The 25809-nt window shown below is 33.1% G+C and overlaps 3 protein-coding genes and 1 long non-coding RNA gene across 10 annotated transcripts; 2 read left to right on the forward strand and 2 right to left on the reverse strand.

The window, feature by feature from the left end:
* Nucleotides 1–286: 286 nt before the first annotated feature.
* LOC126773965 (uncharacterized) lies at nt 287–11405 on the reverse strand. 5 transcript variants are annotated; one of them, XM_050495231.1, is made up of 22 exons: nt 11317–11405; nt 10830–10932; nt 10615–10748; nt 9811–10005; nt 9585–9677; nt 9213–9323; nt 8718–8911; nt 8470–8608; nt 7750–7802; nt 7149–7288; nt 6442–6588; nt 6179–6297; nt 5432–5485; nt 5086–5241; nt 4702–4833; nt 4207–4428; nt 3885–3974; nt 3267–3407; nt 2484–2618; nt 2153–2260; nt 1857–2013; nt 287–1679 (listed from the first exon to the last, which is right to left on the reverse strand). In XM_050495231.1, exons 2-22 carry the CDS (start codon nt 10918–10920, stop codon nt 1570–1572), a joined length of 2721 nt encoding a protein of 906 aa, XP_050351188.1. In that variant the 5' UTR covers nt 10921–10932; nt 11317–11405; the 3' UTR covers nt 287–1569. The 5 variants fall into 5 exon arrangements, with proteins under 5 accessions (XP_050351188.1, XP_050351184.1, XP_050351185.1 ...); XM_050495227.1 differs by having other exon boundaries at nt 7750–7832; XM_050495228.1 differs by having other exon boundaries at nt 7750–7832; nt 11321–11397.
* A 3896-nt stretch (nt 11406–15301) lies between these two features.
* On the forward strand, nt 15302–17061 carry LOC126773981 (SUMO-conjugating enzyme UBC9-A). 2 transcript variants are annotated; one of them, XM_050495253.1, is made up of 5 exons: nt 15302–15381; nt 15458–15526; nt 15600–15683; nt 15967–16229; nt 16409–17061. In XM_050495253.1, the coding sequence occupies exons 2-5, from the start codon at nt 15461–15463 to the stop codon at nt 16473–16475; spliced, it is 480 nt and encodes a 159-aa protein (XP_050351210.1). In that variant the 5' UTR covers nt 15302–15381; nt 15458–15460; the 3' UTR covers nt 16476–17061. The 2 variants fall into 2 exon arrangements, with proteins under 2 accessions (XP_050351210.1, XP_050351211.1); XM_050495254.1 differs by having other exon boundaries at nt 15303–15387.
* Nucleotides 17062–18263: 1202 nt separating this feature from the next.
* Nucleotides 18264–25807, forward strand: LOC126773760 (general transcription factor IIH subunit 2). 2 transcript variants are annotated; one of them, XM_050494877.1, is made up of 10 exons: nt 18264–18558; nt 18708–18909; nt 19073–19212; nt 19943–20105; nt 20395–20493; nt 21407–21567; nt 21808–21945; nt 23528–23636; nt 23970–24131; nt 25149–25804. In XM_050494877.1, exons 1-9 carry the CDS (start codon nt 18497–18499, stop codon nt 24099–24101), a joined length of 1206 nt encoding a protein of 401 aa, XP_050350834.1. In that variant the 5' UTR covers nt 18264–18496; the 3' UTR covers nt 24102–24131; nt 25149–25804. The 2 variants fall into 2 exon arrangements, with proteins under 2 accessions (XP_050350834.1, XP_050350833.1); XM_050494876.1 differs by having other exon boundaries at nt 23970–25807.
* On the reverse strand, nt 21822–24178 carry LOC126773762 (uncharacterized). Its single transcript, XR_007669769.1, has 3 exons — nt 23946–24178; nt 22118–22197; nt 21822–21960 (listed from the first exon to the last, which is right to left on the reverse strand). It is a non-coding gene; the product is annotated as an uncharacterized LOC126773762 (long non-coding RNA).
* Nucleotides 25808–25809: the final 2 nt, after the last annotated feature.

Consider the following 25809-nt stretch of genomic DNA (forward strand, 5'->3'; position numbering starts at 1 on the left):
ATACCCTAAAAAGACAAGTCTTTCTTTAACTAGATCTCTAGAACTGTGTGATCAAATTTTAACGCATATCAGATAGAATGTAATGTTTTCAGGGTTTATTTATATTTCAATCGAAGGAGTATAAGCAAACCTTCAATATTCATATGTCATGCCATTTGTTAATAGCTGTAATTAAATGCACTCAAAACTGTAATTAAAAATTCCCTTAACTACTTTTATGCCACTTTAATTTCAAGTTCCGATATCAAATTCGCAGACATTCAAAACATTTTTTCGCGAATGCATAATTTATATCATAGCATATTGCAAGATCTCGACCAATGATATCGCTTCAATTTAATTTCAAAGTTGTTTATTTTTCTACAACAAATGTATATATCTTGTGGTTGGAAAAGGTTATATGTATATATGTGAATTCTTTATTCCGCCATAAATTGTAATGCTTAAACAGATTTGTATATATACATATATACAGATATAATTCTTACATGACATCTAGTTTCACTCGGGTGAAACCTGCGAAATTAAAAAGATGATAATAATATTTAGGCATTAGCAGTCGAGTTTTTAACTGCGGTGATATTTTTTTAATCTGACATATATATTTTTGACAGAGATCAACTCTATTTTCATGTATGTAAGTATTTATCTGCCATGGTTCAGATTTTTTTTTCTGTAATTATAGTGTAAATTGATAAGCCTGACATTCGGATGTTTTTATTCAGATACAGCGATGTGATATGTATGTATTTAATAACTAAGTCAACGCACTTATAATCTTTACTTTTTTAATTTGTTGCCTATTTATTGAAAGAAATTGCTCACAAAGCCATTTCATGGTCATTTAGTGCTTAATTAATGCCAAGTTGTAGCATTTGTTTGATACTAATTAAAATTAAATAAGTTCAAGAAATGAATAAGGACTAACAATAGTTGTAAAAATATTTAAGTTTTTACCCCTTAAACATATTTGTTTTATGACGGCTATCATAATGAGCCGTATTTAATTGCAAACTCTGAATGAAGCTGCGCGCATGCTCGAATCCATCACAGTTTTTTAATTCTATACGTGTATTTATAATTATTATTATTCTAGTCTAGTAATATAACATAAATGTCCACAATGATGCTTAATATTTTACATAACTACAATATTTTTAAATTATCTATGTATATTGACAATTGTGATACATTTAACCACTTATATTATATTCTTAGGACGCAGGGTTATTGTATACTGTCATATTATAATTTAATTTATTAATCGTCTCAATTTTGAAATGAAATGAAATTAGCCCTTGGCGTTGTATCAAACAACGCCAAGGGCTAATTTCAATTAAAATCCACTTGTCCCAATTAAAGACAATTCATCATGATACCGCGCCTTTAACAATAACTCTGCAAAACATATGTCTTGTATATTATTAATACAAAAGAAAATTATCCAGATATTTTTCCTTAAATAACTTAGTAAATAGCTTATTTGTGTATTGGGTCTACAGTCTCTTTCCTTTTAAAGTGTCCATTAAAAATATAACACATCAGTCACATTTATATTTCACGTAATTCTCATTCCTGTTGTTTACTTGCTTCTGTTATTGACTCATATTGTTCTTTGTCCAGTTCTGTCATTGTGAAACTACCGTCTGGTAGTAAAAGTACTACACGTCTCGTACCTCCTGTAAATAAAAATCATCCATTTCAAGTAATGTTGCGATTTTTTTTTTCACATCTATATATAATTTTTTATGGCTCTAAATGACTTTATAAAGTTGAAGATATTTTTTACTACTTATCAAAGAGAAAAAAATGTCATTTATAAAATTGAATATTAATTGTCTCGTTATATTGCTCACCGGGTGAAGGCAGGTCCGCCTGGACAAGCTGCGCTATGACTTGAGTGGCATCCTCACCAGGCTCGCCCTCCACCTGCACGGCCACCTGCTGTAGCGCGCCAGCCTCGCCACCCGGCATCAGTTGCGCAAGCTGGGTTGGGTCGATGGCCAGCACGTCCTATTATACGTAATCATTGTAGTAAAATACTTAAAACATTCTTTTTTTCTTTGGCATCGCCAAAATAGTTCATTAGTCGGGCGCTATAATTTCAAATTACATAGTAATTAACAAAAAAGAAACATTTTGTAATAAAGACCTGTCCATCTTCTCGAGTAACATAAGTTACGCCTTCACCTTCACCTTCTACTGCATCATCAACTCCTTGGACAGAACCTTCTACTCCTTGAGCAGCTACTAATAAGGTCTATAAAAATGCATAATAATTATAGTTTTAGGTAAAATAAAAAAACTATACTTTATTCAAGAAGGTTTTAAAGGAAGCATTTAATTGGTCATATTCAATTCTATACATGTAACAATTATAAGTTATTCTATTTATATATTTTGTTTAAAGTTTTAAGCGATAAATGTAAAATATTAAAGTATTTAATTTAATGTTCATTATTTAATGCATTGACTTATTTTACCTGTCCATCTTCCCTCGTGACATACATCACACCCTCTCCTTCCCCTTCAACGGTGCCTTCAACACCCTCTACGGCGCCTTCTACACCTTCTGCTGCCACTAATAATGTCTGACCAGCTTCATTCTCTCCTGCCACCTATAATCCCATAACTTAGTTACCTTTTCAAAAGTGTACATATTACAAAACATCCTTATATTTGCACATAATATAATAGGGTTTTTTTTTGTTATATGTAGGGGGACAGGCAAATGAACCACCTGATGTTAAGCAGTTACCACCACCCACATTGGCGATGTAATAAATATTAACCACACACTTACACTGGCTCACTCTTCAAACTGGAACATAACAATACTAAGTCTACTAACTGTTTAGTGGTAGAATATCAGACGGGCTACTAAGTGTTCAGTGGTAGAATATCAGACGGGCTTGCACAAAGTATTAGCCACCAAGCAAAGTTATAGATTATACAAACTTTTCTAAACACTCAATTGGTATTTCTCATACTGCCGTGTTCCATTTTGAATAATGTGATGATGTGAAATCTATCATTACTTTACTTTTTTATGTTGATTTTTTAAATATGAAATATTACTCAAACCTTAAAAAGATTTTATTTACCTTTTGGTAGGACAACTATCTCTTTTTATGTTTCTCCTTGTTTTGCTATAGAGGTCTTAGAATGGTCATTATATTTAAGTAAAAATTTAAAAAATAGTTTTCCTAACACATTAATCGAAGTAACTATTGTTTCGTAAGTGTATCATTATTTATATTACTAACTTGATATAACACGCCGTCTTCTCCTCTTATCATGATGGGCGGATGTCCCGCATGTAGCAAGCCCACCTCTTCGCCATCGTCTACTCCAACACCTTCCTCTAACAATTGCTTTACGGCACTGGCTTCCACTTTCACCTCCGTCTGTGATTGAGATTTATTTCAGTATTTGTAAGTAATTATACAGTTGTTTAATACAGTACAGTACAGTAACATCCAGTTAATGTCCCACTACTAGGTTAGCCCAGTAATGTAGTGAAGTAAGGGAGAAGAGGCCCTAATGCCTTTTGAGGAGAAGATTTGGAGCTTATTCCACCACACTGCTCCAATGCGGGTTGGTAGAATGTGGCAGAATTTCAATGTAATTAGACACATGCTGGTTTTTCACGATGTTTTCCTTCACCGTCAAGCACGAGATGAATTATAAACACAGATTAAGCACATGAAAATTTAGTGGTGCATGCCCGGGTTTGAACCCACGATCATCGGTTAAGGTTCAAGCATTCTAACCACTAGGCCATCTCGGCTTACCTTCACGCGTTCTAACCACTAGGCCATCTGGTTTAATACGTTGTTATAATATAATTCATTTTACAATATGTTCTACGTAATTATACTTACGCCATCTTCATCGGTTAATACTGGTAAAGATTGTTGTGATCCATCACCCTGTACTAACATTCCTGTTGTGCCTCCTGGTGACATTTCAACCTGTAGAACAAGATTTGTTCTTTATAAATAAATCATAAATAAAATACTGCTGTTTTGCGGTAGAATGTCTGATGAGTATAAAACTGCTTTTTTTATTGCATTTCTTGTTTTTTTTTTGTTTTATAGTAATTCATTTAAAATAAATGTTAGGTTTAGTAACTTATCATGTCTTGTCTTTTGAAAATATAATACTCGGATATAATGCATCTATACTACTACTATATATTTATACCTTCATCAGCATCGTAGCGTGGTGCGTCTCCGGCGGCGGGGTGGCCGGCGGCTGCGGTGGCGGCGTTGGTGGCGGAGTAGGCTCTCCCTCGGCGCGCGCCAGTCGCCGACCGGTCACCGGACACAGAGAGAGTTCTCTTTCCGGGCTGGGCGATGGTAGAGGGCCGAGATCGCGCGGGAAGGGATCCTCCACACCGTCAGATGACTCCGACGAAGCCTCCCACTAAGGGCAATAGATAAAATTGTTTAACTCCATTTCTATAATTATTTATAGTCACTAGACTATTTCCTATGACTCGAGGTTATCTGGTAGGGAAAATAACTTTAATTATAGTCACGTAACACCCAATTTTTCACTGTTAAATTACTTTAAAAAAACATTAATTAACATATATGAACTTTTTATTGTCGAATAGTATCGATATAATTCCACTAAATAAAATATAAATTTTACTGACTGACTGACTGGCTGACTTCCTAGCTAAATCTGGTGTACCTTATCAAACTCAATGGTGATGGGTTTTTCCCGTATGCGTACGATGTTCCCGGCGGCCGTGGACACCGAGTACCCGCGCCCGCGTCCGCGTCCTCGCGTTGTTCCCCCCGAGCCGCGCAGCAGACTGTCGCCCTAAAACATACATTATGATTTGTTTTACTATTTTAAAATACTGACTAAAACTAGATTATAACAGGAAAATTCCGTAAATGTCCCACTGAGCAAACTACCAGTCCCTTATATATTGGGTTGATTTGGACTTTTATCCAACAATATGTTCCAACATTTGCCTCGCTAGCCTCTGTAGGCAATAAAGCTAAAATATGTTTACAAAGTCCAATCTAAGTTATTCTAAAAATAATCAACATTTTTTGTAAATTTTACCTGTGCAAGCTTCTTATTAAGAATTGTGACTGGCGACTTTCCGTCTGATGCGCCATATGGTCGCTGTATCGTACGCTGGATGATCTTCTGTCCTGAAGGAGTTATTATAGTCTTTTCTGTCACCTGCTGTCCTCCAGCACCATATGTCTTTTTTATCTGTTTTTAAATTTGTGAAAATATTTATCACTCTTTGAGCAAATATTACTATACATTTTAATAATATCTATAACTGCAATGGAATATGTATGCCAGTTATTATTAATCACATTAAAATTAATTAAATATATATAAGCTATTTTAAGGGGTTATATATTGTAATATTATATAGATAATTTTGAATAGATACCTGTGATGATACAGGTGTGCTCGCCGGTGAAGACTTCTTTTCCTCCATTTTTTTCTTAAAAAAGGAATTGTTATATTAATGAAACAGTTTCTTGAACACATAAAATAAAAGAATTCAAATATATAGGCAATTTGAATGGCAAGTGGTAAACAACATTTCAGAAGTAACAGTTCTTGATTAATATATCTTTAAGTTATTTGGAATAAAGTTATCTTATATATATAACGAGAACTTTATGTCAAATAACCACTTTGCCGAAATTCAAAACTACCTATTTGTATTTATTCCTCCTGCCATTAGAATCTATTATAGACGGAAAAGGGTCTATGATCCACATGAGAATAGTGGGAGTTAGGTTTTGGTTTGGTAGAGCATCATGCAAGGTTGTCTGGGTAGGTGCCACTCACTTATCAGATATTCTACTGCAAAACTTGTATTTGATATTGCTGTGTTCCGGTTTGAAGGGCGAGTGAGCCAGTGCAATTACAAGCACAAGGGACATAACATCTTATTTCCCATGGTTGTAGCGCATTGGCGATGTAAGCGATGTTTAACAATTTTATAATGCCAATGTGTATGGGCGTAGGTGACCACTTATCAGCAGGTGGCCCATATGCTCGTCCGCCTACCTATTCTATAATAAAAAAATGGTTGTCTTCAAAATCTAGTAATCCAATAGTAAACACAACTTGAAGTGATTTATTAAAAAAAATATTTATTATACTATTACAAATTACAATACCATACCTGTTTGGCAGCCATGATTTGTTTTCTGATCACCTCTTGATCTATATTCAAGCCAGGTCCTAGCTTGCCAGGCGAGTTAATTTTCATTATACCGGAACTCTTGGACATTATGTAGACACCTTGAATACACAAAAAAATAATTTAAGATATTGTAGACAGATACTTCAAAAAGTTCAATTTGTATAAAATTATATTGAGGTAAACACGAGGGAAGCACTGTTACTTTGGACATGTAATAACTACATGTATTTGGCATTACTCACCAGTACTAAGGTTTGGCATGTGTTTTGGATCAACTTTAATGACACCTTTGATGTTAGGCATACCCTTGCCTCCAAGACCTAAAGATTTCACTAGTTCGGGATCTATATTTGATTTTGGGGAAGACTGTCCATTTAATATTTTCTTTTCTGTTAACAAAAGAAAAAAGAAAATAGTGTTTGTTTAATTTCTAAATCTCTACTAATTATCACTAAATCATTGTTTAATATACTCTCCACATACCTTCAGATATAGTGACATCAGTTTTGATAGCTGCTAACAAATATCGATACTTATAACTACTACACCATAAGTAATATTTTTTAAACTATTGTATATTTTGATCAACACTCGAAAGTTGAATTATATTCCAATATTATTTAAGTATATATAAATTCTATAAATAAATTTTTAAATAAAACCGTGTGGCTCCTTGTCCTTTATTATCAATCTTATGAATTACTAAAAATGTGTATTTATCTTTTATTGTAAATATAGTTATTAAAGATAGATTGTAAGTGCACCTCTATTTACAGAACTTACTATCAACTATGGCATAGAAATAAACTAGAGCAATGTGATGTTATGATTCAAAAAGTATATGGTATACTTTCACATCACATTAAGACAATAAATGAACTTCAAGGAATTATAGTCTGGAAATATAAACGCCAAGGTAATCATTAGACAAAGGAGTCGAAGCAAATACCTTTGACAGAGTCACTGTCAGAGTAGTCGTCGTCGCTGGACATCTCTCGCTTGATGCGCTTGCTGGCGGGCTCATCGTCGGCGCCGCACCACGCCTTCACCTGGTCCAGTGCGCGAGCCTTGCTCGTGCGCTGCAAGCGTCTGCGAGCCGTCGCGGACAATCGTTATAATTGGACCCATGATTGGGATTGCAAGTGGCAGAGTTCTTACGAGTAATCATAGTGTAATTTAATTAGCTCTGCTCCATTTGATCAGTGTGTCATTTAAATTATTACTAACAATTGTATACACATAGTGACTTGATACTCAAGCACCTTCATTACTACATAAGATTAATTTGCCAAATTACTCTTCCTCAATATATGGGCTCACTAATGCAAAAACATTTTCTCAATTTCTGGTAGTTTAAGCAATTATGATTACACATCAAATGTACTCTCAAACTTTAAAAAGGATTAGTTGTATAGATTGAATCATATAACATGGATGAAGAACCTACTTAAATATAGAATATTTTGATTTAATTTAAATAGTTTATTTAATATCCTTTTAAAATGTTTTTAAATTTTGCAAAATAATAACTTTTTAATTTTTCTGCTTACCCAGTTGGTGTCAACACTGGACTGTCTGATTTCTTCACCATCTGCTTGACAACCTGTGGTATTGGAGTGCTTAACTGCTTAACCTAATAAACAATTGACCTAGTAACTAGTCGTAGAAACAGCAATGTTTAAGAATCACATACTAAATTAATTACTTATTTAAAAAATGTATTCACTGTATTTCTAAATAGACAATTATAAAAGTTTGCATTCATTATAATGCAGAATTTTTTTTTATTAAAAACGGTACAATACTAACAACAAGTTACGACAAAAAGGATTATTTGAATGAGTAATTGCTGTTTCCATAAAAACTAAAATACAGGCTCTTTTCTATTTTATTAAATTTCCTATATGTAATGCAGAATACTATAAAGTATTAAACCAACCAGAGCCTCAAAGTTTTGTAATATCCCCAATGCTCAAGTAGGTAAATAGATTGAGTGCTAAGTCACATAAAAAATTATTATGTACAAAATGCAATGTAAATATTTTTATTATTAAATGATGTTAAATATTTATCAAAAATCATTTTCCCTGCAATTTAAAAAAAAAAATCATTATTTAATTAATCGAGGAAGTTGTCAGCCCTATATAATTTTTATTCATTTAATAATTCATTCAATTAATCACTTAATGATTAAAATCCTGGTTCTTCGTTCATTGGTTGGTTTAATACTTAAAAGTTTAATATTATAAAATCAATGAATAGTAATGTACCTGCACTGGATGTTGTTGTTGTTGTTGTTGAGCTCGTAAAGCTTTTAATTCCTTTTGACGTGCTAGCTGTTTTTCGAAAGCCTCCAGAAGATGCTTGCAGGTTTCCATGTTTTCTACCGGCTCCCATGTATTCTGTTCACTATGAATAAAAGTTTTTAATTTTTAGACGATTTAAAAAAGAATCTCAGCCATGGATCTAAATTTTAAATATGTATTTAAAAGAATGTGCTCAGATAGGTCACACTCACTGCGGGTATCCCTCCCACTTGAGCAGGTACTCGTAGTGCTTGCGGCGCGGGTTGAAGCGCTTGGCGAGTATCTTTTCGACGACGTACTCGCCCGCTTCGGCGCCCGCACCGCCCTCGCGCTCCGAGCGCCGCGCGATGCGCTCCTCAGCCGGCACGCGCTCCTGCGCATTACGCACCGAGTCCGACGACAATTCCTGACAAGAAACATAATAAAGCAATATGCATTATATTTTTTACAATTTTGTAACATTGATCATGCTAATTAACACCTATTAACTTTTATGCAATTTGTAATAAATGACGTAATGGAAGTTTATATTGCTTTAATATTTGTTAGAGTAATTAATAAATTTTAAAACAAATTTATTAAGTTAGTGACATACAATACAATACTACTTGTTTAGAACTAAGTACTATAATGTGTAATTTAGTTTTAAACAAGTGTTAGACAAATTTATAAAATGATTAAGTAAACAATATTAGGTAAATACATACCCTGGCTCTATTAGCATTAGATATTGACATCTTATTAAGAAGAGCTTTTTGTGCTGGGGTTGCTTTAACATCATCACTCTCTTCTCCAGATGGTTGAGCCTCAGTGTCCTCCTGAAAATTATGACAGAGTAAACATATCATATAAGCTTTCAAAAGCCATTTAATAGCTCTTATTAAACTTTAAACCCATATTGTGAATCAAGAAAATTTATTAAACAGAAAATCACACATCAAATCAATTGTATATAACTGACAATTATTCTTGGGCAAAACTTTGTACTGTATTTCTTTATTTCTACACAATCTTGTTTAATTATATTTTTAATTTGGGTAATTTGGTGAAGACTAAATTGTTAATATCTAAATACAAACCACTTTGACAATTTTCCTTGGTCTTCCTCGTTTTTTCACTTCAGGAGCCGCTGTCTGCACAGGAACTAACTGATCTTCAGCCTTTAATTCCATCTATAATATTAATACTTGATTATGTATTATGATTGTATAGATAAAATGATAATAAGGAAATATGTCTTCTCAGTTAATTAATGTTAAGTTATATGCATTCAGTATCAATTACTCACAATATAAATTTACTTACAACTTTAGCATGTGCAAATTTAGATAGAGATTGTACATTTGATCCAGCTGTTATCCAAGCCGTCCTTTGAGCTTCTGGCATCCTACACCATTGCTGATACAGCTTCCAGCTGTTGTCTGCATTAGATGTTGACCCATCCCGAACTGATGAGCATTTCCATAGCAGAAAAGCCCATACTTGTGATTTACTTTCATTCTATAAGTAAAAATTAGATCAAATAATATGTAAACAAGAGATTGAAAATATAAAGGAGTCTGGTGTCACAAGACAATTTATGAACTGTTAGAATAGATTTAACACACTTAATTTTTCTTTAATTTCAAAGCAATAATTATCTTATTTAAAAATCATATAGCTCGCACAATCCTAAATAAATAAATATTAATAGTTTTGCTTATAATATTTTAAGATTGTAACAAGTTGTTCACAGTAACTCAAAATCCCATGAACACATAAACATAGCTCCTTCTACACTCGGTAAATTATGATTATAGTGTGTGATTAGCATATAGTTTCATAACTTTCACTATTGAAGATAATTTTCCAAAGTGATGAACATTACGCATGCAGAGCAAAAAAAATTAAAAAAATTATCAAAACTATTTATTTAAAAAAATACATTTTAAATTTATTCATATTGTTTTTACTATTAGATATATACATCACTGTACCACAAATAATATGTAAACAAACAACAATATTTATTACTATTAATGCATGTTTAATAATGCATTACTAATATTAATAATTTTAAGCTTTCTAAAATGTTTTAGTATAGAAAAAAATTATAAAATTTACACTTACACTGTCTCGGACTGGTGATTTACCAGTGCAATTGTTCGTATTTTTGTGATCTTTAAATTCTTCAACAAAATGGAATGCTGAATGGCATTGTCCACATACCAGAACATCAAGGGTAGCCATTTGTTCATGCGCCTCTAAATATTAGAATACAAAATTATATAATAAAGTAAAAATATGTTCAAAAATAATTTTACATAAAAATAACAATTATATACCTTTTAAGGCAGTAGGATTTTTTGTTAAATCGTCCGGATTACCCGACGGTATTTCTTCCGTAGTAGATTCTCCTTCTTCCATAGTCGTCATTGTAAAAAAAATCTAGAAACGATACAATTACCATTTTAATTAAAGTAACTATTATTTATAACCTAAATTAAACACAGATTCCCGCCAAATGATATATTAACTTTTTGAGCACATCCAACACAAATTAAAAACTTTTCATTTAAGAAACCAACCTATAAATAAGTTAGTCACTGGCTTCTTAATAAAATTATTGCTTTTTTTATTAATAGGGCTTATAATGTTAAGAATTTAAAACACAAGCTTCAGTGACACATAACACAAATCGACGCTTATTGACTTTCATCGTTCTCATTATGCTGCAATTGCAATGAATTATGGTGCTTATTTATTTTTTTAAATTACTATATCTTTAATATTTTTATTTTATTCACTTTTGATTACCACTTTTTCACTTACCTACCAAAACAATGTCAAAGTAATATTTTTTTTATTCTATAAATTATCCTCGGAGAACGAACGCAAAACGGAACAACTAAAGCAAGCATCAAATGCTTTATGATGAAAAAAAAGGATTGCCGACAATACCACACTAGCCTCTAGTAATGGCCGACATTCCTTGTTCTTGGTGTCATTTTTTTTATATATAACCAATAAGAGATGAGCGACGTTCGATTATTGACCAATAGAAAAAAAGAACTTAACTGGCATAACGTAACAGACTTACTGTCGCGATATTGACGACAAAATATGCCAAAAGTATAATTAGACCGACGCATTTCACCGAAATCATCAGAATTTAAATTTTAATAGATGTTCTAATATTTTATGTCTTCCAGTAATCATTTTTGAAAAGTAACGGATTAAAGCATTTAACATATACAATAAAATATATATAATAAGTAACAATTTAGTCCTACTAAAAGTATATATTTTTAGATATATATTTTACCTTATAATATATATTTCAGTTTTGAGATAATAATATTGCATAAATTTGCATACCACAGGTTATGCAACTTTTTTAAAACATTAATGCTTAAAAGTAATTTGAAAATTAATACTCTTACTTTTATTTTAAACCTTTTTATAATGTACATACTTCCCACGGGGCTTTGTGTGCAGAATACAAGCCAAGGGTCAGGCTGCCCAGAAAAAATAGTGGTACCTAAAATTAAATACTGTAGGGACGCCACGGGATCGTTTGGCGTGGATAAGGGCGTGGCGTACATACATAAGAATTACAGTCTACGATGAAGTTACATTATTTAAATGAATTTACTACTTTTTCCTGTATTTTTATTTTAAAACATTGAAAGCAAATAATTTATTGAAAAAATATGAATTTTGATCTTATTTTAACAATCTCTTTTAACGGAAACTAGTGAGACTGTTATTATCAATCAATAATTAAAAAAAAAAGAAACATTTGAAATCTATGTTGTATACTTCTTTTATAATATTATGTAGTTAAAACTATTCGTTCCGTTATCTTTGCCGCGCGTCAGAAATAATCATTATCATAAACTTAATCTATGGTAATTAAGTAACACATGATCCCAGTATAGGAAAGATGGAAATCAAGCTAAATTATTATAGTTCCTAAGTTATATAATAATTATATATTAAAAACCATTTATTAATTGTAGTAATTAATCACTGAATTATGTAATGTAACCCATTAATTTAATTTTAATAAAATTGAAAATGACGAGTAGGCCTGATATTAGAAAAAAAGTAATGCAAAAAAAGCATTACTTTTTTTTCTTACTATTACGTTGAGAAATAGTTTCGTTTAAAAGTTGGTTAAAATTTTTTTAATAGATCTTGTCTTGTCTTGTAATTAATAACTCTATTAATTATTTTTCCTAATTTTCCTAGTTTTTAGGGGGAGCCTCCCCCTAAAAACTACATGCATTACTTTTTTTTCTTACTATTACGTTGAGAAATAGTTTCGTTTAAAAGTTGGTTAAAATTTTTTTTAATAGATCTTGTCTTGTCTTGTAATTAATAACTCTATTAATTATTTTTCCTAAGCTGAATATCACCTTAAACTAATTTTATAAGTATAATGACATCATTTGTGCTGAAAACAGCTTTTTTATACTATATTAAAAGGTTAAGGAACAATATCGTACTTTTCAGTGAGCTTACATTAATAATATTTTATTGAATTTTATATCGTATTGCATTGGAATGTCGCGAATGGGTAGCAAGATAACGAAACGATAAGAATATGTCTTTTAATTTTTTGAATCCGTCATGAGGTACACGTATAATGAGTTAGGATAAATATTGTACCTTTTCTACAATGTGCATACTTTAAATGGGTTGATGTGCTTTTTGTATGCGTATTCTATCTTTAATTCGAATTAATCTTAAACAATGAGAGTGAAAACATCTCTATGAGTATATGATGTCAGTTTTAGCGTCATAAATCAATGTTTCCACTAATTAAATTAAATTAATTTTTATTTCCTTTTCTATTTTTGGTATAAATAAATGACTTTTCTTTCTGTTTTTAAGGTATTTGTTATTATATTTATTGCTGACGATACTATATAGGTTTTAAATTTGACGTTAAATAAGATATTTATGATGATGTAACAAAAGCAACATAACGTTTGCATGGGAGTTTAAATTAAGCGTTGCGTCAAAAGATTTCGAAATATTTTGAGCGCCTTGCCTCTACGATGTTTAATAATCACTTGATGTGGTCGTGATTTGAAATCAAAAGCGGCGCTAACATTAGGCGGCGCTAACAAATTTCTTTGCGCGCGATGGAATTGACGGCACAGTTAGGCGGTGACATCGAGAGCCAGCACGAATAGACTTGTGAAGAAAGGGGGGAGTAGGAATTAGAGAAAATAATTCCTCAGAGCACTCGCCGTGATATAGTCGATAGAAAGCGCTTAGCGCTGCTATGTCTCGACGCAATTGTAAAGGCTCGAGGGTATTTGTGACCTTTACGTCGCCAATAATGCGAACCACTCGTCGCTGCAACTGATCCAAGGTCTCTAGGATATACTTAGCCAACCCAAAGGGGTGAGCAATATTCAAAGCAGTAACGTACCTGTGTTTTGTACAACAGGTACAGCTGTTGTGGCGTAAAAAAACGCCGCACCTTGTTCAGAACTCCGAGTTTATGTAAGGCTTATTTATAACAGCCTCGATGTAACAGCACCTTGGATTGAGGTCGCACCGAACGTCAATCCCAAGCATGTCGATTTTGCTTCTCCAGTGTAGTGTGTCATAGAGAGTAGGAATAGGGGAAAATGGTAACTTTTTTGTTGGGAGAACGCATACCTGTGTTAATTTAATTATTCGAATGTTAACTTTTTTGTATCTAAGCAGAAAATTAGAACCTCCAATCCTAATGTAGTCCAATTCATATTATAAGTATAATTATTTACATTATAAAAAACACATTTAGTTGCAAAGAAATTGTATTACCAATAATATTTCTGAGTTGCGTATTGAAATTTTATATCACTATATAGCTACATATTGTTAGCCGAGATGGCCCAGTGGTAAGAACGCGTGAATCTTAACTGATGATCGTGGGTTCAAGCCCGGGCAAGCACCATTGAATTTTCATGTGCTTAATTTGTAATTATAATTCATCTTGTCCTTTACGGTGAAACATCAAACATCGTGAGGAAACCTGCATGTGTCTAATTTCTCCGAAATTCTGCCACATGTGTATTCTGCCATATGTTGTATATTGAAGCAGCGTGGTGAAATATGCTCCAAACCTTCTCCTCAAAAAGGGAGAGGAGGCCTAAGCCCAGCAGTGGGACAATCACAGGCTCTTACGACGATAACTAGATATAGCATATTGCAAGCCTCGCCTTAAAAAGAAGAGTTCCTCAAGTATAGTAATGAAAAATCAAAAGAAGAAATCTCAAATGGCCTTGCCAGTCAGTAAAAGGGATCTTGACCTGCCTGGAGTGACGAGGAGGCGTATGCAAAGTTTTAACTTATTTTGATATCAGCCGTTATATCTAAATATCGAATATATTAATAATCTCTCTGTTATATAATAATCGCTCTGTTAATAAATATCCCATATTTATTAACAGATTTATATATATATTTCAAGGCTGTTCTATAGCAAGTTAAGGGAAGGCTTAAAAACAATCTGGCTATAAAAGTATGTAAAAGTAATAAGAAGTATAAAAGTATTTTAAAAAGCTTTAAGCGCAAATCTAAAGTATTGTTAAAAGTAAAAAAAAAATGAAAATTTGAATTTCAATTGTCTATTCTAATTCAATTGAAATTATTTATTAAAATTGTATAAATATATTTACTTGACTATTGTGTACTTATATTATTTTTTAGTATAAATAGAATCAATTTATAAGCTTAAATAAATAATCTTAACACTGATTTCTGATTTTAGCCTAATATTTCTACTCCTAAATAAATATTTCTTATCTGTTCTGTGGAGTAGTACTTGACGCATCGTGGGACGCTTTAATTCGCGCTGTATAATTTATTTTTCATATTTGTTTCCTAGAATTAGTACGTGTAAGATATGAAATTGTTATATCGTAAAATATATTCCGAATACAATTTTATTCTATAAAAAATTTTACAGATAATGTCGGGCATAGCCAGCGCACGTTTAGCCGAAGAGAGAAAAGCTTGGCGCAAGGACCATCCCTTTGTAAGTCATATCCTTTGCTGAATATTAACTTGAGTTTGACCTCTCATTTTATTAAGACTTATTATTGTTTCAGGGTTTTGTCGCGAGACCAATGAAAAATCCTGATGGATCTCTGAACCTTATGACTTGGGAATGTGCAATTCCTGGCAAAAAAGGGGTTAGTATAAAAATGTTCAAGATTTTATTAATCTATAAGCTCTAAAAGTGATATAAGAAGTGCCTTATTCAGTTTTATTAAGTTTGTATAATTTTATACAAACATACATCCATTATATATAATAGAAATAAGTTGTACTTATGTATATTATATGTATATACTTTAGATACACAAATACATTTCTGGTTATTGTACAAGTGTTTTTATTTTATAAAGTGTAAAATAGTAGTGTTATGTATATGTTAATTTTGAAAATTGTTTCAATATAATGCTTTTATTGCAGACACCATGGGAAGGTGGATTGTATAAATTGCGTATGATTTTTAAAGATGATTATCCCTCAAGTCCACCAAAATGCAAATTTGAACCACCATTGTTCCACCCCAACGTGTACCCTTCAGGCACAGTTTGCTTGTCACTTCTTGATGAAGAAAAAGATTGGCGTCCAGCAATAACAATAAAACAAATCCTTCTTGGAATTCAAGATTTGCTTAATGAACCCAATGTCAAGGACCCCGCTCAGGCAGAAGCATACACAATCTATTGGTTTGTATTTGTAGCCATTTTAATTTAGAAAAATTTTAAACTTAAAAAATGTAAATACTAGTCTAGAAATTAACATTTTATTTAATATGTATCTTTTAGCTGTTATTCTAGGTTTCACGTAAATCCATTGAAAGCAATTTATTTTAAATAAAATTAATCTATCTTTTCTTTATTTATAGTCAAAATCGATTAGAATATGACAAGAGAGTTAGAGCACAGGCCCGTGCTATGGCTGCTACAGAGTGAAGCAAAACACATTCCTTACAGCAGTGTTTTGAAGAGACCATCTTGGTAGCAGGAACCTAGTAACATTCCTGTATATCATAGAAATGCAGTCTCATTGGCAAGTTTAATCATATACAAAAATAAAAAAAAAACTCAATTGTCTGCTACAAAGCTGGTTTTTGAAGGAAATTAGTTCTAAGTAGTGCTAAAGTATTTACTGTTGTATTAAAATATTCAGTAAATATTTTAACAATATGTAAAATAAAAATAAATACTAAAAAAAACATTCTTCATAAATGTTTTGAAAATCATTTGTAAGTACTGCTCGCTGAAAATATTCTAGCAATATTAATTATAATTTTTAAGTGTTTTTATTTATTCAGGGAAATATCCTTTCAACTCTGACATACTATGAACATTATTCAATAAGTAAATGTAAGCATGTATGCTGGTTGTCAACATTGCTGTCGAAATCATATTGAAATTCTTATGCAGTTTGCTTTGTAAACTTGTAATGTCTATTATCATCTCTTGCAAAAGAATCTACATTATAATTTTAAACTATTTTTGTATCTTTATGTTAGATTTAATAAACATTAAAAAATTAGATTCGGGTTTTATTGATATCTATCAAATAGTATACAATCAGTTTTAATATTTAAATAATGAATGGATTGTTTCTATGTTATTTACTTGTATTATTATCTCGGTGTATACCTATAATGAAACTAGCACTATTCTTACTAATATCACAGAACATATGATGTAATGAATGACATATCCAAGCACAGTACAAACAACTGAGGCCAGCGCCAAGAAAATTTGGATACGGGTTTCTTTTACACAGTAGGTTAATCCTTCATTTTGAAGAAAGCTATGGAATTTTCGTTTATTTCTTTATTTTTGAAGTTTCTAATAAAACAAATCTGAATCGTAATCTCATTGTAACGCGAGCGAAGCCTCGGGAGAAGTCATAGATAAAACACATAAATTGGGAGTAGGGTTCACAACCATAAGCCAGCCAGTTATCGTACCAGGGCTATTAAAATTATCGTACAACAGGATAATGATTATAAAATACAATAATATTATATTGTCACAACAATATATTTGAAATAACTTGTAATTACAGTTGAAATCAGCAGTACACTAAAAAAAAATGGTCATCGTACAATTTTTTTCGTTTTGATCCCGCGAAATATTGTAAAGACAGTAACTGCCAACACTCCGCATCAAACCAAGATATGAAGCGGCTGCCGTTGTTCCTAAGAAAGAAATGAGGCAATAGATGGCGCTGACAGTAAAAACAATTGTAATTGTTATTGGTTAGTGTAATTATCAAAATTTACATCATAATGGAAATTATCGTACAATCCACGTACGATAGTACTGTACTATCGTACATCGTACGTAGTTATGAAATTGTTGTACTTGTACGATAATTATCGTACGGTTGCGATCCCTGACTGGTATAAGTGCTGGTACCTAAATAAATAAAGATAAAACGTAATGGTTAAAAGTTGAGATTTTGGTTGGAGGACGAGCATTGCCACCCTTAAAATAAAATAAAAATCTATTTATTGTGCCTCTAAATCAGGAAATAAACTTCGTCTCTATTCTCTAAATTTTACGTATTTTATTTAATGTTCGTTAAAGTGAAAAACTAATAATACTTTACTACGCAACAGTCTTAACCATAACCGATTACTGTAATGCGTTGCTGGCAACATCGAATAGCGACATAATTGTGATTTGAGTCCAATTGACAAAATAAAAATATATTACAATTATGTGTCAGTGTCAATGTCTAACAATGAAACTATAAATAACTAATTATTTTATCACAGTACAAAGTCTTTTTATTTGGGCCACTATATCAAATATGCCATGAATATAAATCACCAATAAATAAAATAAAATTTGAATCATACTTTCATAAAAATCTAGTGCATAAAATTTGTAACTCATTATAACCAATTAACCAAAGCCCGGTGTTTTCATTACGACTTATTCTTTTAAAATACCATATTTTAATAAAAACCATGGCAGATGATGAACAAGATCCTAAAGAATATAGATGGGAAACAGGTTATGAAAAAACCTGGTAAGATTAAACATTTGTTTTCGTCGAATACAAGACGATAGCTAACGTTGCTGTTTTTATAAGAAACATTTATTTTATTTACATTAAATTTTGATTATTTTAAAACTTTTAAGATAGTTAATTTGTTAAGTATGTCTCTTTATATATAGGGAGGCTATTAAAGAGGATGAAGATGGTTTGGTCGAAGGATTGGTGGCAGAGTTTGCACAAAAAGCAGCTCGAAAAGCGGCGACTCCACGTCGCGGTCCTGTTAGACTTGGCATGATGCGCCATTTACTTGTAGCAATTGATTGTTCAGAGGCAATGAACTCACAGGATCTGAAACCTACTAGATTTTTGTGTACTCTTAAAGTGAGTCAATTTTAAAATATCTAGAAATAATAATAGTTGACAAGGAGAGCATATGCTCTCCTTGTCAACTAAGTAAGATTTCATTTAATTATTTTTACTATTTCAAACCACAATTTTATCTGTGATATCCGGCTTGTAATTCATGATTCCTTTAATTTTTTAGTTGTTAGAAAATTTTGTAGAAGAATTCTTTGATCAAAATCCATTAAGCCAACTTGGTATTATTGCATTAAAAAATAAAAGAGCTGAAAAAATAACAGAACTATCTGGAAATGTTAGAAAACATATTAAAGCCGTACAAGGGTATGTATAATTAGAGTTTGAACTATAATAAATAATTTTATCTCAATAATATAAATTTTAAAAAGCCTAGATGGCCCAGTGGTTAGAACGCGTGAATCTTATCCGATGATCGTGGGTTCAAACCCGGGCAAGCACCACTATATTTTCATGTGCTTAATTTGTGATTATAATTCATCTCGTGCTTAACGGTAAAGGAACACATATTATTAGTTTTTAAGCAGGCGAAGTGCCTTATATATTTTGAAATATAAGAACAAGTTAGGTTTTACAGAAATAAACTTTTTATATTACTCCTTTTTTTTATTTAATAATTGTTTAGTATTAGGGTGTATAAAAAAAGCTGAGATGGCCTAGTGGTTAGAACGTGTGAATCTCACCCGATGATCGTGGGTTCAAACCCAGGCAAGCACCACTGATTTTACATGTGCTTCATTTGTGTTTATAATTCATCTTGTGCTCACGGTAAAGGAAAACAATGGAGGAAACCTGCATGTGTAGTTTCACTGAAATTTTGTCACATGTGTATTCTACCAACCCGCATTGGAGCAGCGTGGTGGAATAAGCTCCACAACCTTCTCCTCAAAAGGGAGAGGAGGCCTTAGCCCAGCAGTGGGACATTAACAGGCTGTTACTGTTAATATAAATTTAAAAAAATGTTTAATCAATGATATGCAGTCAGTTTTTTTTTGTTTTATAATGATTGATTATCTTCTTATAAATAATCTTGCAGGTTATCTAATTTAGCTTTAACAGGAGAGCCATCACTACAAAATACTCTAGAAGTGGCTGGCAGGACATTAAGACCTTTGCCTGGCCATGCATCTAGAGAACTTCTTGTGTTATTTGGTTCTTTGACCACATGTGATCCCGGAGATATTAACACTACCATACAGGTAATATTTATGTATAAAAACTATATTTTATTTGTGCAAATATTTTATTTCTATAGAAAAAGAAAATAAGTAACATATTTGAATTATTGTTTCAAATTATTTTGAATTTTTACTGTCCAGTAATAACTATTTTCCCTTATATCCTTGTATTGCTTAATTGACATTAGAAATAGCTTTCATTATGAGTAATTAATGAAATTCATCTATATAATTATATATATAGAACATATAATCTTCATTTTTTTTAATTTTTACTACATATATATTTGTATTGTATAAATGTTTATAGACTCTCAAAACTGATGGAATAAGGTGTTCTGTCATTGGGTTGGCAGCAGAAATTAGAATTTGTAAAAAATTGTGTCAAGATACTGGTGGAGAATATGGGGTATGTATATATAGAGTTTGTCATATATTTTTATTTTACTTGTTTCATGCTATGTCCAAAATTTATAAGAAAAAAATATATCTTAACTTTGTAAATAAAAAAATGTGTAAAGTAAACAATAACAGTCCCTAAAGGTCCCAGCTCAAAAAATTCCTTTTATTCATGCATTAAGGAGAGGCCTTGAAGCTAATGCTCCACTCTGGATTGATTAAATAAAGTCAGTAATTTAAATTCCAATTGAATTTGAAAGGCCACCTAAAATAAGACCATTAGAAGTTCTGTATTCTTTTTAAACTAATTAATATTTTAAAGTAATTAATGTTATTGATAGTCCCTTATTTATTAGATTGTTTAAAATTTAATGTTCCTAAATTTTGTAACCATAAACATGCTCTTTTTTATTTGGCCTGTACGAAAACAATATTTGCCCAAAATAGTTTAATCCATTGTTCTTGTATTATGTACATTAAAAATTTAATACCATTGATGCTCCCTTCATGTTCCCTTTTAAGTTTTAAAAGTAAGATTAATGAATTTTATAAATCAATGAATGTCAATTTCTCTTGCGTAATCTTTGTGTTTTTATATTTAATTTTTAATCACTGTTACTAACTGGTTGATTGTGTTTAAAGTTCTGATTTTAATCATTTTTGTCTTCCTATTTACTTTCTGATTCTTATTTGTATTAATTATTAGTGGAAACTTGATTGGTTTATGTGTTATTTATTGTACCTGTATAATTGTACTGTTTGTTTCCTTAAAAATTAAATAAAAAAATTAATGAATTAACTGGTTTTGAGAGGGTGAACAGCTTATGAAATGTACATAATAATCGTAAATTATAATGTTTCATTGAAAGAATATCAATTATATTTTTGTATGTTTTATTTTAAATACAGTAAATTTTGCGCAGGTGGTGCTAGATGATGTGCACTACAGGTCTCTTTTGCTGGAGCAGACCTCACCTCCTGCAAGAGCCCGGGCATTAGATGCTGGACTTGTAAAGATGGGGTTCCCCTACACTCCACCAGTCACTCAGCCTGATGCTGATCCCCCTATTACTGTATGCATGTGGTATGTAGTAAATTGTCTATGGTTCATTTTATTATCTTTGATCAGTTTCATTTTGGTATATGTTAGATAACTCTGTCAAAATTAATATGTATATCGTGAATTGGCAGACAAACAAGTCTAAAGATAAATAATTCATGTTAAATCCTTAATAATAAAACAAAGAAATAAAATTTTGCTTACTTTATCTTCTTCTTTTCATGAATATATATATATATATTGAGCGATCGTGTGTTCCGCCAGCCACCTGGAAGAGGGTGACGGTGAGGGTGAGGGGGGCGAAGGCCACGTGTGTCCGCAGTGCCGCAGCAAGTACTGCGCTCTGCCGGCGCAGTGTCGCACGTGCGGTCTCACGCTCGCCTCCGCGCCGCACCTCGCCAGGTGAGCGCGGCATATCTTTAATTTCAGTAATTGTGACCGTAAGGCTTTTCTGAAGCGTTTAAGTCAGCGGCGTTCCACAGGGGTCGGTTCTCGGCCTAATCCTGTGGAACTGTGGTTTTGACTGGCTCCTGGGGGCACCCGTCTTTCCTGGCATGGGGGTGCTGTGCTGTACCTTTCAGGAGGCGGCCCGCCTGGCTGAGGTCGGAGTGTCTCTCACGGTGGATTAGATCAGGATGCTGGGCTTGAGGGTCTCTGTAACAAAAACGGAGGCCTTCCTACTCCAGAATTGGCGGAGGTGGAGCGAGTCAGGGCTTTAGCCCAGCGAGACTTGATTCGCAGGTGTGAGGAGGACCTGTGGTCCCCCTCGGCAGGCTTGGCGACAGTGGAGGCGGTCCGTCTCCACTTGAGTCGCTGGGTGGAACGGAGTCACGGCACACTCACATTCAGGCTGATGCAGGTACTTACCAGGTACGGTTGCTTCGGTAGGTATCTGCACCAGATAGCGAGGCGGGAGGTCGCTCCCTCCTGCCACGAGTGAGGCGCGCGTCACACCCTGATTGAATGTGCTGCATTGTGGCCTCAGCGCCATTCCCTGGCGGCCATTGTAGGCGGTGACCTCTCGCTGCCGAGCGTGATGAGCGTGAAACGCCATTATCGGTAGCGAGAGGTGCTAGAAGGAGATGGTCTCTTTCTGCGAAAACGTCATGTCGCAGAAGGAGGCCGCGGAGCGGGAGCGTGAGAACAGTGCTTCCGCTGACCCGCTTCGCCGAAGAAGACCGGGGAGAAGAGGTCGGTGCTATGCACACCTTTCCTCCAGTCATAAGTGTCGCCGGGGCTAGGGGGTTTCTGTACCCCGAGAAACCCCTTTAATTTAGAGGCCTGCAGAGGCGGGCCTACCGTCAGACGTCACGGTAGTACACGCAAGCGATCACGTGGCGTCCCCCGAAAAGACGGTGTGGGTACCGCTGGTTTTTTTGTGGGTATTCCGGTGCCTTCAGCGTCGGCGAGCCCCACATACGGGGGGTATGTATGTATATATGGTACTTTATGTGCGGGAAACACGTAAATTCCTTTAAAAAAAGGATTTAAGTCAAGCAGAGTATGAGTCTAGGGCATGGCTGTTGGACGGAGGTTGTATTTGAGGTTAAACCCCCCAAATTTCATCCCAATCCTTTCTTAGTGCTTTCTTAGTACTTACCTAAAAGAGTTCGTGTGCAAAATGTCACCCTGTTAGACTTACAGGTTTAGGCTGTGTGTTTTATGCATATCAGTCATTTTAAAATGTTATTAAGTAGATACTTATTATTATTAGTATTAATTACTGTGTTTGTTTTTTAAATACATTTGTAACTTGGCATCGAGGAATTCTTCTTTACCCAGTAACTTTCTCACGGGCTGGCTGACTGTGTTCAGTGTAAACTGACATTAACTGTAATTGTAGTGATATTATATATATTATATATTGTAGTATATTATTTTTCGTGTATTTGCCGGATGCGAAATAAAATACAGTAATAACTATTATTAATTAGTATAAAACCAGTGAATAAAAAAAATCGAATGACTATTTTTATATTTACAGATCATATCATCATCTATTTCCTGTAGAGCCATATGAAGAGATAAAAAACGAAGGACAAGCACAGTTCTGTTTCTCTTGCTTAAGATCTTTTACAGACCTCGATAAACAGGTTAGTAAATAAAACTGCCGTGCGGCTGCAGGTCATTCGATTCCGAATTATAATTTATACATACCATCACTCATATCAATGACTTGCTTTGCGAATGCGTTCTTCATAGGTGATATAAATACTAGTATCGTTTATTTGCTCGATTAGACGAATAATATAAACTATATTATTATCTCAACTTACAATGATTGTTATAATTTAGAACTAAATTAATTTCTAAACAAATAAAACATTTTTTTTTTTAAATCCATTCTACGTTGTTAGAGGTTTTGTTAAACGTTTATTCTCATTGTGTAGCAATATACCTACAATATATGTTTTGATTTGTGCCAGTTGTTCCGCTGCTCGCGATGCCTGGAGCACTACTGCTGGGAGTGCGAGCACGTGGTGTCGAGCTCGCTGCACGTGTGCGCGGGCTGCGCGTCCCGCCCGCACCTCTACCAGCGCCTGCCCAGCGCCGACTGACCGTCGCGTTCGCGCGGGCCGCGACGAACGGTAGATCCACCACTATGGTCTTGTATACCTTCCCAAATACGCTGAAAAAAGTGCAAGTTGTTTACCGTTATCTTCAGTGTGACTTATCGAGCGGTTGTACCTTTTAACCCATATTTATTTCTTCTCTTCTCTTATATCTCTGATGCCGCCTTACGACTGAAGTAGGTAGTATAATATATATAGGTAGTATAATAACCGGTACCGTAACGCTATCGTAGCATTAAAAACATGTTTATTAATTACATTTGCAATATTATTATTACTTTGTAATATTATTTATAATAGTTGAATTATAAATGAAGTATTAAATGAAATGTTTTATTTTATAATCCAAAATTTCTCGAAATCACTATAAGGATTTTTAGTCAAATGACATTGAAAGCGTTATTGTAGACTTAGGAGTTACCAGTTAATAAAATCTCCTTACTTTTAGCGAACATTTCAACTCTCTCTCGAACGTTCAGCTTCATCTACCTTTTTAGGTTTTTACCAGCTAAGAAATAAAACTTATCAACATTTGCTCGCCCTTATAAAACTTTTTTGGAGTATCCCCTTACAAAAACTTTCTTATTGTTATTTGACAATGTGTATTAGTTAACGAAGATACTATTTGCCTACTATATTTTAACTGGAAGAACCAACAAGATCATATACACTCTCACATTCAATTGCGAAACGACCAAAGCGCCATAGGTACACAGTGGAACTTCCCCGCCTATGTGCGAAGCGCTTTAAATCCACACTTATTATTCGCACTGCGAAACTGGAATGCTTTGCTTGAGTCCATATTTCCTGATAGTTACAATGTTGGTGTCTTTAAATCCAGGGTAAACGGTTCCTTCTGGGTAGGCGCGCTACATCCTAGACCGTGACTATGCTTAAGATCAGGCAAGTCAACGGTCAAGCGCTTGCCTATTAAGTGTAAAAAAAAAGAAACTAGAAGAAATTCATTCGTTAACCCGTCATAACTTGTCTTTGTCACTCTCTTATGAATATATTGCCATCGCTTTCGCACAGGTGCAGTGAACTGGGCTAAGGCCTCCTCTCCCTTTTTGAGAAGAAGATTTTGGAGCTTATTACCAAATAATAAATGTATAGTTTTCATATTTTGGTATCGTTTGTATTTTTTTTGGGTTATGTATCAAGTCGACGATTAATACTCTTAACGATTTGCAATTAAATATAATGTGTATTATATATAATTTTGTTTTATCGTTTATATGTATGGTTATAAAATTCAACACACGGTATGTGAATAGGAATGACGTTATTGTGTTGGGAATATTTTTCTACTTAGCCTAACTATAGCTCAATATATTTTATATACCTATTATAAAATTACTTTTTGACTTTAAAAAAGACATATGCATTTATTGTGATGCATAAATGTGTGAAAAAAAACATACTTTATAATTAATGTATATATGTTTTATCAATTAAAAAATGTTACTTCGTACAAAATCAAATTTTTTGCGCTCGATTGAACGAGACCGCATTAAATTAAGTGACTTATAGTTAATTACTTTTTTCTTCGTGATGAGTGTGTGATGTAATAATTAATTGTATCCATAGACCCAAATGGAATGTCAAAACGGTCGTTTGTTACTACGATCAGTTTCTTTGATCCAATTTTTTGCTGTAAAAAATATCATATAAGGAGATGTAAAATAAAAAAGAT

The sequence above is a fragment of the Nymphalis io genome, chromosome 15 (genome assembly GCF_905147045.1).
Source record: "Nymphalis io chromosome 15, ilAglIoxx1.1, whole genome shotgun sequence".
Lineage (NCBI taxonomy): Eukaryota > Metazoa > Arthropoda > Insecta > Lepidoptera > Nymphalidae > Nymphalis > Nymphalis io.